The sequence below is a fragment of the Hyperolius riggenbachi genome, chromosome 1 (genome assembly GCF_040937935.1).
Source record: "Hyperolius riggenbachi isolate aHypRig1 chromosome 1, aHypRig1.pri, whole genome shotgun sequence".
NCBI classification, from domain to species: Eukaryota; Metazoa; Chordata; class Amphibia; order Anura; family Hyperoliidae; genus Hyperolius; species Hyperolius riggenbachi.
In genome coordinates this window covers 484,351,875-484,367,942 of record NC_090646.1, presented here as the reverse complement: position 1 = coordinate 484,367,942, position 16,068 = coordinate 484,351,875, and the positions used below count along the sequence as shown (strand labels likewise).

At 41.2% G+C, this 16,068-nt stretch overlaps 2 protein-coding genes and 1 gene segment (V, D, J or C); all 3 read right to left on the bottom strand.

Annotated features, from left to right (window-relative positions):
• Positions 1-16,068, bottom strand: part of LOC137521936 (immunoglobulin mu heavy chain-like) — a 956,922-nt gene that overhangs the window by 238,230 nt on the left and 702,624 nt on the right. The window lies entirely within an intron of this gene.
• LOC137521952 (Ig alpha chain C region-like) overlaps positions 1-16,068 on the bottom strand; it is a 328,184-nt gene that overhangs the window by 289,747 nt on the left and 22,369 nt on the right.
• Positions 1-16,068, bottom strand: part of LOC137561934 (uncharacterized) — a 101,593-nt gene that overhangs the window by 71,223 nt on the left and 14,302 nt on the right. The window contains exon 6 of the mRNA XM_068273283.1: positions 7,262-7,371. Coding sequence (XP_068129384.1) covers positions 7,262-7,371 — 110 coding nt within the window. The remainder of the gene's footprint in view (positions 1-7,261; positions 7,372-16,068) is intronic.

Sequence of the window (16,068 nt, the reverse complement as noted above, 5' to 3'; positions counted from 1 at the left end):
TCGAATACAGTCCTGTTTTCTGAAGCACTTAAGCAGCCAAGAAATAATGAAAGACAGCTACAGATAACGTTTTACTGCAGGACAGTTCAAAGGATCATTATTTCTGCTTTGTGTTATGGCTTAAAAGACAGAGTGTGGTTTCTAAACTGCAAATATGACAGACTGATGCAATGTTATAAAAAAAAAGCTATATAACTGAAGAGAAAAATATGAGACTTTTTTTTCCGCTACTAATGCTCTATTTGTTATCCGTACTACACATACAATTCATTATACCATAAGTTTTTTTTTTGCTTTAGGCTACTTCCACATCAAGACGTTGCGTTAGGTGCTACGTTAAGGTCGCATAACGTGCCCCTAATGCAAGGCCTGGTGCTCTCTGCTGTGGACGTCAGAGTGAGCCGCGTTGTGCAGCTCACACTGGCGTCCGTGAGGCCATGATGCGTACTCTTGGACGCATGTGGCATCACGTGGTCCCGCCGGCCAATCGCCGCACAGAGCGGCAGCTCCAGGAAGTAAACACTGCACGTCACAACGTGCAGTGAATATTAATTAGCCATGTGCCTGGCCGCTCTCCGCTCCTCCCCAACATTACTGAGCATATGCAGACAGTCTAACGCGGCTTAAGCCGCTGTAACGCTGTAGTATGCTGCACTTTCTGAAGAACGTGCAGCATTACATGTAACGCAACGTGGGCAGTGTGAACAGCCCACTTGTGTTACATTGCTGTGCGTTGGGAGAGCGTTACAGGCTGCACCAACGTGCGCCTGTAGCGTCTTAATGTTTAAGCAGCCTTAGGGTTGCTTTAAATCCCTTGTTCAGCCAGTTTTTCTAATATGTGATTAATAGAATCATTTTTATATATACTTTTTTACTCCTTAGCAATTAGCTATTAGCTGGAGTTTAACTATTTCATAGCTAATCTCCGTCACCCAAATTATGCACTGGGCACCACTATAGCCGCATTCAACAATGTGGTCTATGTGGCACCCAAATTACAAGTCGCACACAAGCACCCAGATTAAAGGATACCTGAAGTGACATGTGACATGAGATAGACATGGGTATGTACAGTGCCTAGCACACTAATAACTATGCTGTGTTCCTTTTTTTCTTTCGCTGCCTGAACGAGTTTAATATCAGGTATGTAAATGGCTGACTCAGTCCTGACTCCTGACAGTCCTGACAGGAAGTGACTACAGTGTGACCCTCACTGATAAGAAATTCCAACTATAAAACACTTTCCTAGCAGAAAATGGCTTCTGAGAGCAAGAAAGAGATAAAAAGGGGTGAGGGTCACAATGTAGTCACTTCCTGTCTGAGACAGGACTGAGTCATTTGTAAGGTTTAGTATGGTTTTAGGTTTCACAAGGTCTGATTTATCAGGTGCAAAAAATGGAGCAAAAGTGAAGCAGTTGGCAAGAACCAGAATCAGAATGCTTGTGACATTTACTGGTGGATGTACGTTTAAAAATAGCGACCGATAAAAAGGGCACCGGATAAAGGCGCTATTCTAATTTTGCAAGTAAAATGGGTGCCAGGAAATGCCATAGAATATCAGTAATCATGCTAATATTCCCCAATATAAAGCCGCTATTTACCCAAGGCCACTGATTACAATAGCCACTGATTACAGCACCTACAGAGGCTCTAAAACAGTAGTTTACCCAAAGCCTTTAAAAGCTGCTAAATACAGAACCGTAAAGCTGTAATTTATCTGAGCAGCTGCAATTTACTGAGCAGCTAGAAAGCCACTAATTAGAACTGCTATAAAACCGTAATGTAACTGAGCACCTTTTTATACAGTTACTGCCGTTAATCAGGAGTTTTGTATTGCCACAAAAATGGGGATACCTGGTAGGACCTAATGGCTGCTACGGACAGTTGCTTCACTTGAAATTTGACTATGAGTATGCACAAGCTTCATGCTTGAAATATTACATTTTGTTTAAAATGGGATCGTCAGCCATAAAATCAAATTCCATTTACTCACTGCTCTGTGTTTATTATGTAATTTACAACCTAACCCTGCCTTGCAAGCACTCCAATATAATCATAAAAGTTTCTGCTGTAATAAATCTTAGCTCAGTCAGCCTGGCTCTATTGGGTACATTGCAGATGAGAGGGAAGCTTGTTATTTCCCCTCCCACATTCCTGCTCTTCACTGATTGGCTGAGGGCAGTTCAGTGTGACAGGCTGAGGAAGGAGAAGCTGCTGAAATACGCTATACTTTGCTGTGCTCACATGCTCAAAGCAAACTAGATATGACAGTGCAGTTTCTAAGAGAAAAAAAAGAGTAAGGCCTTGTTCACATCAGGGACGTTTCTGTGCACTTTTCACAGCGCATTGCCCTGTGCGTCTAGCAAGGTATTGATTTTCCTATGTAATTAAATGTGCCTAGTTCACATCTATGGGCTGCGCTGAGCAGCGTTACAAAAAAGTAAGGTTGCATGCATTTCTGTGTGTTGAGCTGTAAAGCGCACATCAATGCAAGTGAATTGGTGCGCTTTTTTAGTGCATAGAAGCACATACAAGCGCGTAGAAGCGCATGCATTTTTTACCCCTAATTGGAAAAAAAATACATTTACTTATGAAAACAAAGCTTTATTGACAACTGCTACAATAAGAAAAACGGGCTTAAAAAAGAGCAACGCAATGCACTGAAATGCGCCCTAAAGAGCGCACACGCCCTTTTTAACACGCCCTTTTACACATTTTTCAACGCAACAGATGTGAACGAGGCCTAAGGGAAGAAGGGAAGAAATTACATCAGGATTGGCTTCAGTCAGAAGCAGTAAAAATGGGAAATGCCTGAAACAGTTTTTTCTTTATTTACTATATAAAATTAACTGAAATCAAAACGTGGACAGCACAATACATCTATTATGTAAGTAGAACAAGTATTTATCGACTTATACATGTGTCTTTTTTCTTGAGATAGTATGACTGTCCCTGCTGCTTTAATTAACAGAAATTGTGCAGAATACAAGAATGCAGTAGTAATTCATTTGCGTGGGAGGCCGATACTTTTTCCCACCACTGTATCTTATTTGTATTTGTAGCCAAAGGTCCTGAACTTAATCAAAGGAGAGGAAATGCTGACAATAAAAATATATTAATTTGATCAGGAGTGCATCAGTGAAATAAAGCAACTAGTACAGCAAAAATATACATTTTTTTCGCAATTTACACCATCATCTCACTAAATTTCCCACATGAATTAGCAGAACAATTGCCAGGAAAATGATAACTTCCAACCAGTGCAGTGTGTAAGAGCCCTACGAGAGTGTTTACACTTTATCGTACAGATTTCTCTTTACTATGATTAAATTTTAAACCTGTGAATTAAAAAAATGAAAAAGTTAGATGCTTACCTCGGACGAGGGATCTGGATCCTCCAGATGCAGCCCCCATCTCCCTCGCCCATCCAGTGCAGTCTCCTGCCCAAGCACGGACTCACTCGGGCTTCGGTGAAATAAGCTTAGCCCGATCAAGTCCGTGCTACTGCACAGGTGCAAACCATTTTGTGCAGGGGACAGCGCTGGAATGGCTGGGCGGAGGAAGACGGGGTAAACCTCTGGATGATCCAACAGTTTTCCTCTATTAAAGAGCACGTTCTACTATCACCATCTCTGTAATAAATGAATGTATCTCTCTCTTGTCAGACTTGTCAGCCTGTGTCTGGAAGGCTGCCAAGTTCTTCAGTGTTGTGGTTCTGTGATGCATCTCCCCCCTCCAGGCCCCTCTCTGCACACTGCCTGTGTATTATTTAGATTAGAGCAGCTTCTCTCTTCTCTCTTATCTTTTACAAGCTGGATAAATCCTCCTCTAAGCTGGCTGGGCTTTCACATACTGAGGAATTACAGACGGGTAGAGCTGTCTGCACTCTGCAGTAAGAAACAGCCTGACACTTCAGTGGAAGATAGCTGCAGGGGGAAAGAAACACACAAATGATCTCTTGAGATTCAAAAGGAATGCTGTATACAGCCTGCTTGTGTATGGATGTATTTTCTATGTGTGGACATACTGTACATCAACCTACTTCCTGTTTTGGTGGCCATTTTGTTTGTTTATAAACAAACTTTTTAAAACTGTTTTTAACCACTTTTAATGAGGCGGGGAGCTGCGAAATTGTGACAGAGGGTAATAGGAGATGTCCCCTAACGCACTGATATGTTTACTTTTGTGCGATTTTAACAATACAGATTCTCTTTAAGATAAGTACCCCAATTGGGCACTTTTTCTCAAAAGGTTTCCTTTAAGATACGCTTTTGAATCGGTAAGATTTTTTTGTTTCGGTGGTCGCGCAGGAAAAAAAAGGAATAAGACGGCCATGCTTGTGTTAATATAACACAACTTTATTTCATTCACATCAGCATATTTAATTTACATCATCAGGAAAAGCATCTCAATCTTTAACAGATGATATTATGTACGATGTTCATTGCTGGAAGTATTTATGCGGCTGATATATACAGGTCTGCCAAATATCCCATGTACACATGAAAGAAACTTCTTCTGGTACACAATGTAAACTTCATCTTCTAACAGCATTATTTTACCTGTAGTGATGAGAAGAAAATGTAAATATTATTAGCATGTCAATGCACTACAAAAGCAACAAAGGTATTTGTTGGCAAAAAACATTTGGTCATCCAACTTGGCCTACTTTTTGGTAATTAACAAATATCTCACCAAATTCTTCCCAGGGTTAAAAATATATAAGCACATACAGACAGGGTTCTGTCAATGTATCACCGGGGCTCTGCATTCTGGCTATCCCAGCCTGCATGGGGTGCAAGGGGTTAAAAAGGCTTGGTAGGGGGACTCCACTTTGTTTTTAAAAAAATGTATCACCCTCTGAACATAAACAAAATTTAAAAAAAATAGGAAAATATGCCAGGGATCTTATACATCCAATTGTGGTTGTATAGATCCCTGGCCAAAGCGTTGAAGCTCTGGAGGGGTTTCCAGGGGTTCGTACACACTGCGAACAGATCCCCTGGAAACCCCATCAGGAAACTCATTGCTCTTTCTTTTGATATATGTAAATTTACACTGCCGTTAGGTTTGCTACATTATCTGTCATTTACCGCTATTAAATGTATAATTTTTTTCCTTTGAAACTTTAAATACGATTTTCCTTTTGTACCCACTGTCCCTTTCCACATCCCAAATTTGTGTTTGTAGCATGTAAGGGGCCTTTGCTATTAACCGTTAAAGTCGGTGGCCGCTCACCTTCCATTAAAGTCTATAGGAAAAATGTGAAAACAATGTCTACGTTCTACACGAATGGCGAACAGGCCTTTGTTCGCAGAATACTGCTCACCGGCCAACTGTTCAGGCCATTTCTATTGTTTATCTCCTGCTTAGATAGCTGTGAGCTGAGCCCTCCATCACCCCCTGCCCCCCCTTCTGAAATAAGTAATGCAGTCTCCCCTCCTGCAAGGAATTATGGGAGAGTCCATTAGCCATAGTGTTATGCATTTTCCTATACAGCAGAACCTTATGGGAAAGTTATAGAGTGGCCCATAATGGCACGTTATCAGCAGAAGAAAATCTGTCTCTAATCTTGTAGCTGGATAGTGTTAGGGTCCGTTTCCACTTGTGCGGTGGGAATCGCCGCGCTAAAAATTTGCATGCAGTTGCGAATTTCGCATGGATGACGATGTATGCAAATTTAACCATGGCAGTGCCTGTGTGCTTTTCCAATGATTCCATGTGAATTTGCATGTGAATTTGCATGCGAATTCGCATACCAAAACCGCATGGGAATTCCCTATTAAATACATTGTATGCGAATCGCATAGTGGTATGCGGTACGCGAATTCTGATGGCTCTGCCGTGCAGATTTTTTTCTGCACAGAAAAACGCTCAGAAATCCTGACTAGTGGAAACAGTCCCATCCACTTGTATTGTCTATGTGAATCTGCATGCAGAAAATGCATGCAGATTTGCACAAGTGGAAATGGGCCCTAACAGTCAAGGGCTCTGCCTGTGACACAGGAGACCAGGGTTTGAATCTCAGCTCTTCCTGTTCAGTAGGCCTGCACCTATTCAGTAAGGAGCACTTGGGCAAGACTCCCTAACACTGCAAAAAAATCAATATACAATATACTTATAACACTCCTTTAACAAAACTAGAGTTTCTGTATTTGACTTCAGTAGATAGCTTTCTATGTTTTTAACCTGATTTATACTGAAGTTTAATCCCAGCGAATGAAATTGAAGATTAATAAATGAAGATGGCTGAAAGCATATTCAGTCCTATATGGCCCTTATTTAATTCACTTTATCTCCAACATTTTGTTCTAGGAGATACATTTTCATCTAATTTTTTAGCACTCTGCAATTGAAAAAGCAGGTAAAATATTCTGTGTATTTTCTTGCTTGCTGTTGGCTTAAAGGGTATTTTATTAAAAAAATGTCACCTAGGAGAAAACTTAGGAGAAAAAGTGAATTTAAAAAGGGCCAATATGTCTATGGGGATAGGGGTGGTTAATGAAATCCAAATAATTTAGAGTTACTGCAGTATAATGCAAATCTTGTATGCAAATTTATGCAGCTTGAAATTGAACCAAAGGAATCCTGCCGAGCTAAAATTTGATTGGGCCATTTTCAAGCTGCATAAATTTGCATACAAAATGTGCATAATCCTGCATCAACTAAGAATTATTTGCATCTCTCTTGACCATCCCTAATCCTATTGCCTAAAGATACACCAAGAGCGCTTCTTCTGAACTCTTTTAAAAAGCTTTTGAAAAGCACTTGGCTAATGTATTTGTATGGGATGGATCACACCAGAGCGATGTGATTTTTTCCCAAAAGCAAACGGGGGTCCTGCAGCATTCCTGAGGCGATTCAGCATCAATGTTAAGTATAAGAAAAGTGGAAAATCACTCTAAAAATAAAAGTGGAAAATCACTCTAAAAATGTTAGAACAGAGCGATTTTCCAAGCGTTTTTTTTTTAAAAGCTGCTCACTTCCAGCTCAAACTGTACAATAAATTAAAAATTGCCACACCAAAACACTTCAGAAATCGCTAGGCATACCTAGAAAATCGCTAGGCCCATGTCTGAAATCGCTCTGAAAAATCGCTTCCAAAAACGCTTAGCGTTTGCCATTCTGCTAGCGCTTTTAGGTGTGCAGCAGCCCTTCCAGAGTCACCAACAGATCACCGTTACAAACAACTATCTGTTCTGAATATCCATCACAACTTACTTTATTTCTTAATTATGTCTTTAAATTCAGTGAATCGCACCTTAAACAGAGTGACAGTTGCGCTGTAGAAGAGACTAAGGAGGAAGAGCACTATGAATGTGGAAGCTGTGGCCCAGAGGTTATCATTGTCATCTGCATCGTCATCATCGTCTTTACAGGGAATAAAGACAAAAAGATTACCATTAACAAGACTGAATTACCTCTATGGATTGTTGCAGACACCATGGACTAACACACACACATTTATACATTTACACATATAAGCACACACATGCGGACATATTGACTGAAAAGAGGCTGATTGCAGTGCAGACATTTATGGAGCCTTCCACACTGTGCAGGTTCCATTGCAATACCATCACAGCAGCGCTGAAAAGTCCTACTGCCCATTAGATGTGTGGTGCGACCATACAGTAAAGCATGCTATAAAATGGAAGTATTCTTTACTGCCACTATAAACAGTGCATTCCCTCTGATCATCTGATGGAACAAGTCGCAACACCCCCAATGTGAACATACCGTAAGAATATCATTGCATCGTATTGGGATAGGATTATATAGTCTTTTGCAACAGAAAGCAATAGATTCAGTGTGAAAGGACCCTATTTGTTAAGCCTTATTAACACTGTCATTGATATCATTATTATCTTATAATGGCTAAAAAGTGACCCCTGTTTTCTTAGTATGGGAAGTAGTATTTTTAGGGCATTTTACTAGCCTTGAGGCAGGTTGTCTGACACCAGGAGAAACCCTAAACGCTAAAAATTGCCTAAAAATTATTTAATGGTAACCTAAAGTGAGATTGATATGGAGGCTGACATATTTATTTAAATTTAAACCATGCCAGTCACCTGGCGGCAGTACTGCTGATCCTCTGCTTCTAATACTTTTAGCCATAGACCCTGGACAAGCCTGCAGATCAGATGTATCTGACAAAAATCTGACAAAATTAGCTCATGCTTGTTTCCAGTGGCTAAGCTGAAGAGCTTGGGGCCCCGGTTTGACTTTTACATGGGGCCCTAAGCACTTTATTGATATGCAGTCCCAAAATCTACCAAGGACAGCTGCAGTGTCAGAGGTGAAATCAGAGTAAGGAAACGGTTAGTTAAGGATTACTACTATTCAAATCGCATATAAAGGTGTTCATTACCAGCATAGCACCAATGCAAAGCTAATGAGATGGATGAAGGAGGGCCCCTAGTAGGCCCCTCTGGTCCAGGGACCCTGGTGTGGGCGTAACCTCTTCATCCCCTATTGCCATGCCACTGCTTGTTTCAGGTGTGTGATTCAGACACTACTGATTCTAGAATGATCAGCAGGGCTGCCAAGCAACTGGTATTGTTTAAAAGGAAATAAATATGGCAGCCTCCATATCTCTCTCTTCAGGCTCCCTTTAAGCTAAAATACTTTTATACTTCTTAACACCCAGCATTACAACTTTGCTTTAAAAGATTGCTTACAGCTTACAAACTATTATGCCAGATTTTTTTTAAGCAGAAATTCACTGAATGGGTTAAACATGACATTTTAGTGTTGGATTTAACTAGGAATCCGCATCCGTTCTTATCTTTAGTTACAAATGTATCTTTATTTGGAATACAAATAGACCTTTACCTTTGAAAAGCCCTCTTTGTTCTCTCAGAGCAGTGTTTGTTTGTTACATTGTAGATAGATACATTTGTAACTAAACAAGCAAGCAGGAGGAGGATTTCTAGCTAAATGCAGCACTAAAATGTCATGTTTAATCCATTCAGTGAATTTCTGCTAAAAAAAAAATCTGGCATAATAGTTTAGAAGGTGTAAGCAATCTTTTAAAGCGAAGTTGAAATGCTGGGTGTTAGACCACTTTAAGCATATAACATACTCTTGGTACGAATTACTGTGGACGCCTATTCTAACTCTAATACTGGATAACTGTGTAGCCAGACAAACTCTACTCCTAAATACTAGTGTAAACTGCCCCATTAAATAGAACTAAACTACACACCTGGGCATTATCGATGACCAATTAAATGATAATCATTTCTGGTTTGAATGCAAATTGTATGCAATTTTGTATTAGGTTAATCAGAATGGGCAGGAAGTGCATCTGGTACTTATCCGTTAGCTGGGCGCATCCGGCAGGTGGCGCTAATTACTATTCCTCCTCCAGGCCGACATGGATAGTAGGGAAAGATGTAACTCTGGTGGAGTTTTGTCGCCACCTAAAGGATGCGCCCGGCTAACGGATAAGTACTGTGCATCTGATTTGCTGATTTCCAAGGCGCATACAATTTGCATCACATTACTAGTATATTTTTCTCCTAAGTTTACTCCTAGGTAATGTTTTTACATCTTATCAATGCAATGCCTTTTAAGGCACGAGCAAGCAAGAAACCGCTCAGAATTATTTTGATAGAACTTTTTAACCTACTATTAATACTGTTTTAATTACAAAGTGCTAAAAAGTTATTTCAAACAGAAGCTGAAAAATGATATCCTAAGACAGGGGTCCCCAAACGGTTTGGGTCGAGGGCCGGGTCAACATACTTCAGACTGCTGGGGGGCCGGAGTGTACATAAAATGATGTAGAAGTATTTGTGCACCAGCCAGACAGTAAGGGCTCATTTCCACTATCGCGAATTCGCATGCGTTTTTCGCATGCAAATTCGCATAGCAATACAAGTGAATGGGACTGTTTCCACTTGTCAGGATTCCTTCGCGTTTTTCTGTGCAGAAAAAATTTGCATGGCAGAGCCATCAGAATTCGCATACCGCATACCACTATGCGAATCGCATGCAATGTATTTAATAGAAAATTCGCATGAGGTTTGGGTATGTGAATTTTCATGCGAATTGGCATAGAAACAATGGAAAAGCACACCAGCACTGCCATGGTTAAATTCGCATACATCGTCATCCATGCGAATTCGCATAGACCCGCATGCGAAATTCGCATCCGCATGCGAATTTTTACCGCGGCAATTCGCACCGCACAACTGGAAATGCAGCCTTAGGCATACCCAGGTGACAACCTGCAGTCCAATTGGACAGTAGTGTCACCTGATGTGGAATTTGATTGGAAACCAGCAAATTACTGCTTTCTGGTTACATTCTATATGCAGACCATCAATATTTAGATGTAGCTGCCTACATCTATAATACATTTTGTATGTGGGGGGCCGATAAAAAAGCTTTAGGGGGCCACATTCGGCCCGCGGGCCTTAGTTTGAGGACCACTGTCCTAAGAGAAGACTTTGGTGAAAAAGTGAGTTGAATTAGGGCTTTTGTGTTGAGAATATGAAAGTATGCATGAAGCACATAGGCTAGAAGGAATGGTTGGCATCATCAAGCAAAATCCACGTGCCACATCAGCATGATTGAGTTATTTCTATTGCTTGGTATAACTGAACTTCTCTTTGCTTGTTTTTTTATGGGCAAATACAATACACACCAGACATTATTGTAAGGTTGGTTTTCACATTGTGGGACACATTTATTGCAGTGTGAAGTGCAGTTACAGTAAGTGAGATAAAATGATCCTGCGCTGACATCACACTATTAAAAAAATGAATCGCATGCAAGGGAACCTAACGAGAGCTCTGGAATGACTTAAATGAAGCAGTGCTTGTTTAACTGGCCTCAGGACCGCAGAAGTGACAATCTATACCGCATCTGCGGCTCTCTATCTCTGATGCATTGTAATCGTGAGGTGATCGCTGCTTGCTACTGAAGCAGATTCTGCTGTCATGTGACAGCCGAGCTTCCTCCTATGGGTAAGGAGCCAGTTTCATGGCTCCTTACCAGGTGATCACTGTGAACCAATCACAGTGATCACTAAAAGGCTGCATTAAAAAAAGAAAGGATCTGGTCCTAAAGGGACAAGAAGGGCATGGTCTGAAAAGAGTTTAAGGACCACTATCATGGGCAATTGTAAAATATAAAATACATATTTATGAGAAGTACTTTTCTCTCAGAGTAAAATGCACTATAAATCACTTTTCTATATTGCTGTCAATTAAAGTAGGTAGTAAATATCTGACAGGTTTGGACTAGTGCATCGCTTCATAGGAAATTTTAAATATTTGCTTTATTCTTTTCAGAACTCCATAAAAAGCATCTATAAAAGGAGGCCAGCTGACCTCCTTACTTGCTTGCATGATGTGTTGGCACTTGGACTGAGCAACTGATTTTTAGTAAGCACTTTTGAAAATGAATAATCCCATGAGAATCCCCCAAAACCTGACAGATTTTTTATTACCCATTGTAAGTGAACGCAAGGTATGAAAGGGTAATTTAGAATGTGTTTTACTCTGGAAATGTACATTTTATACACATACATTTTTAATTGTACTATTTTTTTTGTGATAGTGGTCCTTTAAGTGTTAGGAAAATCTGCATAGGAATGATGAGAATGGATAGTTTACAGTCAGCTAAGCAAGGGAGCGCTTAAAAAGCCATAGAAACATTTTAGAAGCATAGGGATAACAAACACTGCAACAAGTGTAGCGTTATAGGCACAGAAGCCAGCTTATACTATGTATGCAAAGGGTGACATGCCTGTATCTTAAAAGGGGGAGAGGAGGGGCCCAATAGTGCAAGTATACTGCTTTACTGATACAAGTACCGTTTCAAAGCATTTGAAGCACAGTACACAAACTCTTAAAATTAGTTTACTGCAGCTTTACCTAGTACATTTAAATATACCTTTTTTTTACTTTTTTAAAATAGATATATATTATTTGCTGAGAATAGTTTAGGTTGTTTACATTTATTTTGCAAAGGAAAATGCTTAATTTGCTCACTTCACTGAAACTTATTTACTACTGTTTGGCTACGTCTATCATAAATAATACAAAAAAGGGCAAGAATGCCCTTCATGTGAATGAGCCCTAAAGGTGTGCTGAAAGTTAACCTGAAGCAAGCTGTAAAATAAATAAATAAATAGATACTTACCTATGTAGAGTTTGGGTCTGGATCCTATAGAACCTTTCCGGTCCTCTCTTTGTCCTTGTTCCCCTGCTGTCCCCCCAGTGAAATTATTTTAACAGCAGGAGGTGGTTGGCAAGTGTACTGGTTAGGGGCTCTGCCTTTCACAAGGGCAAGACTTCCTAACGCTGCAGGATGGGCTCTTGTGAGCGCCCTTAGTGGCTGCAGCTCTTGAGTGCTTTGAGGAGAAAAGCACTATACAAATGTTAGGATAGAATACATCTTTGGCCCTCCTCAGGGAGGCTTTGGAAATATGTCCCCAAGTACTTCCAAAGATGATCAAATCTGTACTGCTCCTGTGTGAGTCCAGGCTCAGGCCTGCAAAGTACAGATCCACTTCTCTTTGCTAAGCACTCACGAAGTGAGTGTTTCTGAAGCATTCTGGAGGAGTCCCTAAGGTGTAAAATTGGAATGGGGGGTAGTGCTGGAAGGGGGTGACACAGCGAGGACCATGGGATCCATAACCTCCTCTCTAAATAGGTAAGTATCTAACTCTCCCTTTACAGCTCGCTTCAGGTTTGCAGTGTACTGGAACCCTGAAGGTCACTTTTTAAATTAAAGGTATTTTTATATTTTCTTGTGGAAGAGGAGTATAAATACTTGTCTCCTGTATTTTCAACTCTGCTAGTAGTCAGCTGCAGTAGCTGCTCTCTGCATTAACCTCTCCCCCCAACCCCCAATTGTGTAAGTGGTGTTATCTCAGAGACATTAAGGCTGTACACATGCTAGATAGATGTCGCTCGGTGGGGACCAGGACCAGATCCCGCGAGTGACACTGCTGGGCCAAGGCTGTACAGATGCGTAGCTAGCCTGCAAGCTAGCAATGTGTTCTGTTGCAATGCAGGGGGGGCAGAGGGCCGATGGAGCTGCACGGGAGTGATGTAAAATGGTGGGGAGGGTGAGAGGGGAAAACAATACCCTTGGCCCTCACTCTGCTGAACTGATCCACCCAGGGCAGTGATCTGCAAACTTGGCTCTCCAGCTGTTAAGGAACCACGTCCCACAATGCATTGTGGGAGTCTGACAGCCACAGTCATGATTCACGAAGGCATATGCATTGTGGAACTTGTAGTTCCTTAACAGCTGGAGAGCCAAATTTGCAGATCACTGACCCAGGGGATCATTGGCCAAGCAGCCTTCGGGGGCTGCTGTACACATGCTGGATTATCGGCAGAGTTTGTTGCCGCCTCAGCCGATTCTCATCTAGCATGCGTATGGTGTATGGAGCATTGCAGGCAGAAGTCATGTGTTTAAAGTGAAAACTAAGTTAGTGGGAGATGCAGGGAATAGCCCATTCTATATTTGCAGAAAGCAAGACAGCAGCACCTATGCCACAGAAACAGCACATTCTACAGCTCTGGCATGGTGAGATAACTATGTGCATTAGTGACATAATGTTATCTAAGTGAAGAGAAAATGTAAGAGATTTGATCAAGAAAGAAAGCTCAATTCTGCTACTGTCCCCCCCCCCCCCCCCACACACACACACACTTTTAGCCTAAATTAGTGTTTTATATAAAGGCCAGATACCTTCAGGCTACTTTCACAGTAGGGCTTTGCGTTTGATGCGACGTTAAGGTCACACAACGCAGCCCTAACGCAATGCACATACACTTTGGTTGAACTAGATGGACGTATGTCTTTTTTCAACCCAAGTAACTATGTAACTTTCACAGTGCAACGTTAAAGTCGCACGTTAGAAAATGTATTTGCTATGGAGTGAAAACAGTGCATGTGGAACATTTAAAAAACAAACAAAAAAATAAAACATTACTGAGCATGTGCAACACACATAACGCAGCAGAATCATTGCTAAGCGCACAGCATGCAGCACTTCCTAATAACGCTACACGTTACACACTAACGCAACGTGTGCACTGTGAATGTCACACAGAGTTTGCATTGCTGTGCGTTACTCTGCATTAAAATATTTTATAACGTGCGACTTTAACGTCGCACTGTGAAAGAGGCCTCAAAGGAACTCACTCCAATTGTGTTCTTAACAGTGCCCTGCCACAAGTATTGTTTAAAGGACCACTACTGTTAACATTTAAAACATATGTAAACGCATACAAATAGGAAGTTTATTTCTTCCAGAGTAAAATGAGCCATAAATTACTTTTCTCCCATGTTGCTGTCACTTACAGTAGGTAGTATAAATCTGACAGAACTGACAGGTTTTGGGCTAGTCCATCTCTTCATGGGGGATTCTCAAAAATTGCCTTTATTCTTTATAAAGATACTCCCTGAAAAGGATTTATGCAAAGTTTCTGGCCAGCCTCTGTGCTCGCTGCAGTTGGACGGAGCAACCGCCATTCAGTAAGTGCTTTTGAAAATAAAGAAAGCCCTGAGACCCCCCCCCCCATAAGGAGATGGGCCAGTCCAAAACCTGTCGGTTCTGTCAGATTACTACTACCAACTATAAAGTGACAGCAACATAGGAGAAAATTAATTTATGGCTCATTTTTCAATGGAAGAAATGTACTTCTTATTTGAATGTGTTTACAGTATTTTAAACTATAACTATAACTAACTATACTTGATAGGGCCCCCCTGCAAAAATTATAGCATGGGTCCCCCTTGGTCTCGGAACCCCATGGGAGTGAGAGCTGGGAATGGTAGCAGAGAGTGTTCTGCTGTGAAGCAGCCTCTGGAAGCAGGAAATAATTACACACGCTTCTGCACATGCTTTTTGTGAGTGAATGGGCTACACTCCGGGAGAGGGAGGTGGCAGAGCCCCCTAAAGCCTCTGGGCCCCCCTGCAATGTCAGGGGTAGCAGCGGTGATTGATACGCCCATGCCTGCCTCCACAGCTCTGTGGGGCCTTCCAATACCTGATTCCTGTGTGCACATTGAAACAGAACTCATCCAGCTGCATATTACCTTTTCTCAGCCATTCAACAGTTAACTAAGCACCTAAAGCAATCCAATCAAAAGTATGATTGTATTAAGAATGGCAAAGGCTTAGAACCACTTATGGGATTTCATGCATGTCCACATCTCAGACAGCCTTCTTCACTTTGTGTTCTGACAGGAAGCAGGTAATAGTACTCTACAGGAAGCAGGTAATAGTACTCTGCAGGGACAGATACGGCAGCAGATAGGGCACTTGTAGAGTAGGCAAGAACTAGAACTACTGTCAAGTGTTTATTTTTGTCTGTTACATCTTGTCTCCAGAACACCCAGGGTTCATTATATGACTATGGCAGATTATGAAAGGTATTGGGGACAGGAAGTGTGTGTGTGTGTAATTATTTCCAATGAGGACAGAGAAAGAGCAACTTGAACCTTACCCACTCTATCCAAAAACCAAAAGGTATTTGATTGGAACTTGGCTTTAACCTCTTCCCTGCCTGCACTGCATCTCAGTACTTGACTGGCTACAATATGCAGCTTGACTTGTGTTGTTACCAGTGTGCACAGATTTTTCCACATATGTCACACATCTGCTCTAGTACAGTAAGCCCATTAGCACACATAAAACCTCATATTCATGTTACATTAGTGGGGGCTGCCAGTGACAAAACTTGAAGTGAAACAATATTTAAAGCGGACCCAAACCAAACATTTTTTTAATTCAAAATATTTAGTTGCAGCACTCTGACACAAACAAAGATAAATAAACACTCCTTCAAGCCTATGAGCATTCATTTCAGTGCATGCTTTTCACCCTTCTCTTTTCATAACTAGGGTTATACAGGGGGCAGCCATTAGCAATTCCTTCTTTACCGGACACCACCTACTCTGCCAGTCTGCCGGATTCTGTCCTGGCAATATGAAAGGAAGAGAGGGGTTCCTCCAATAAATGTAAAATATTTGATATTTGTCATCATGCAGCTGAAAAAAGGCTGCTATTTATTATTATGATTTAGAAAATAG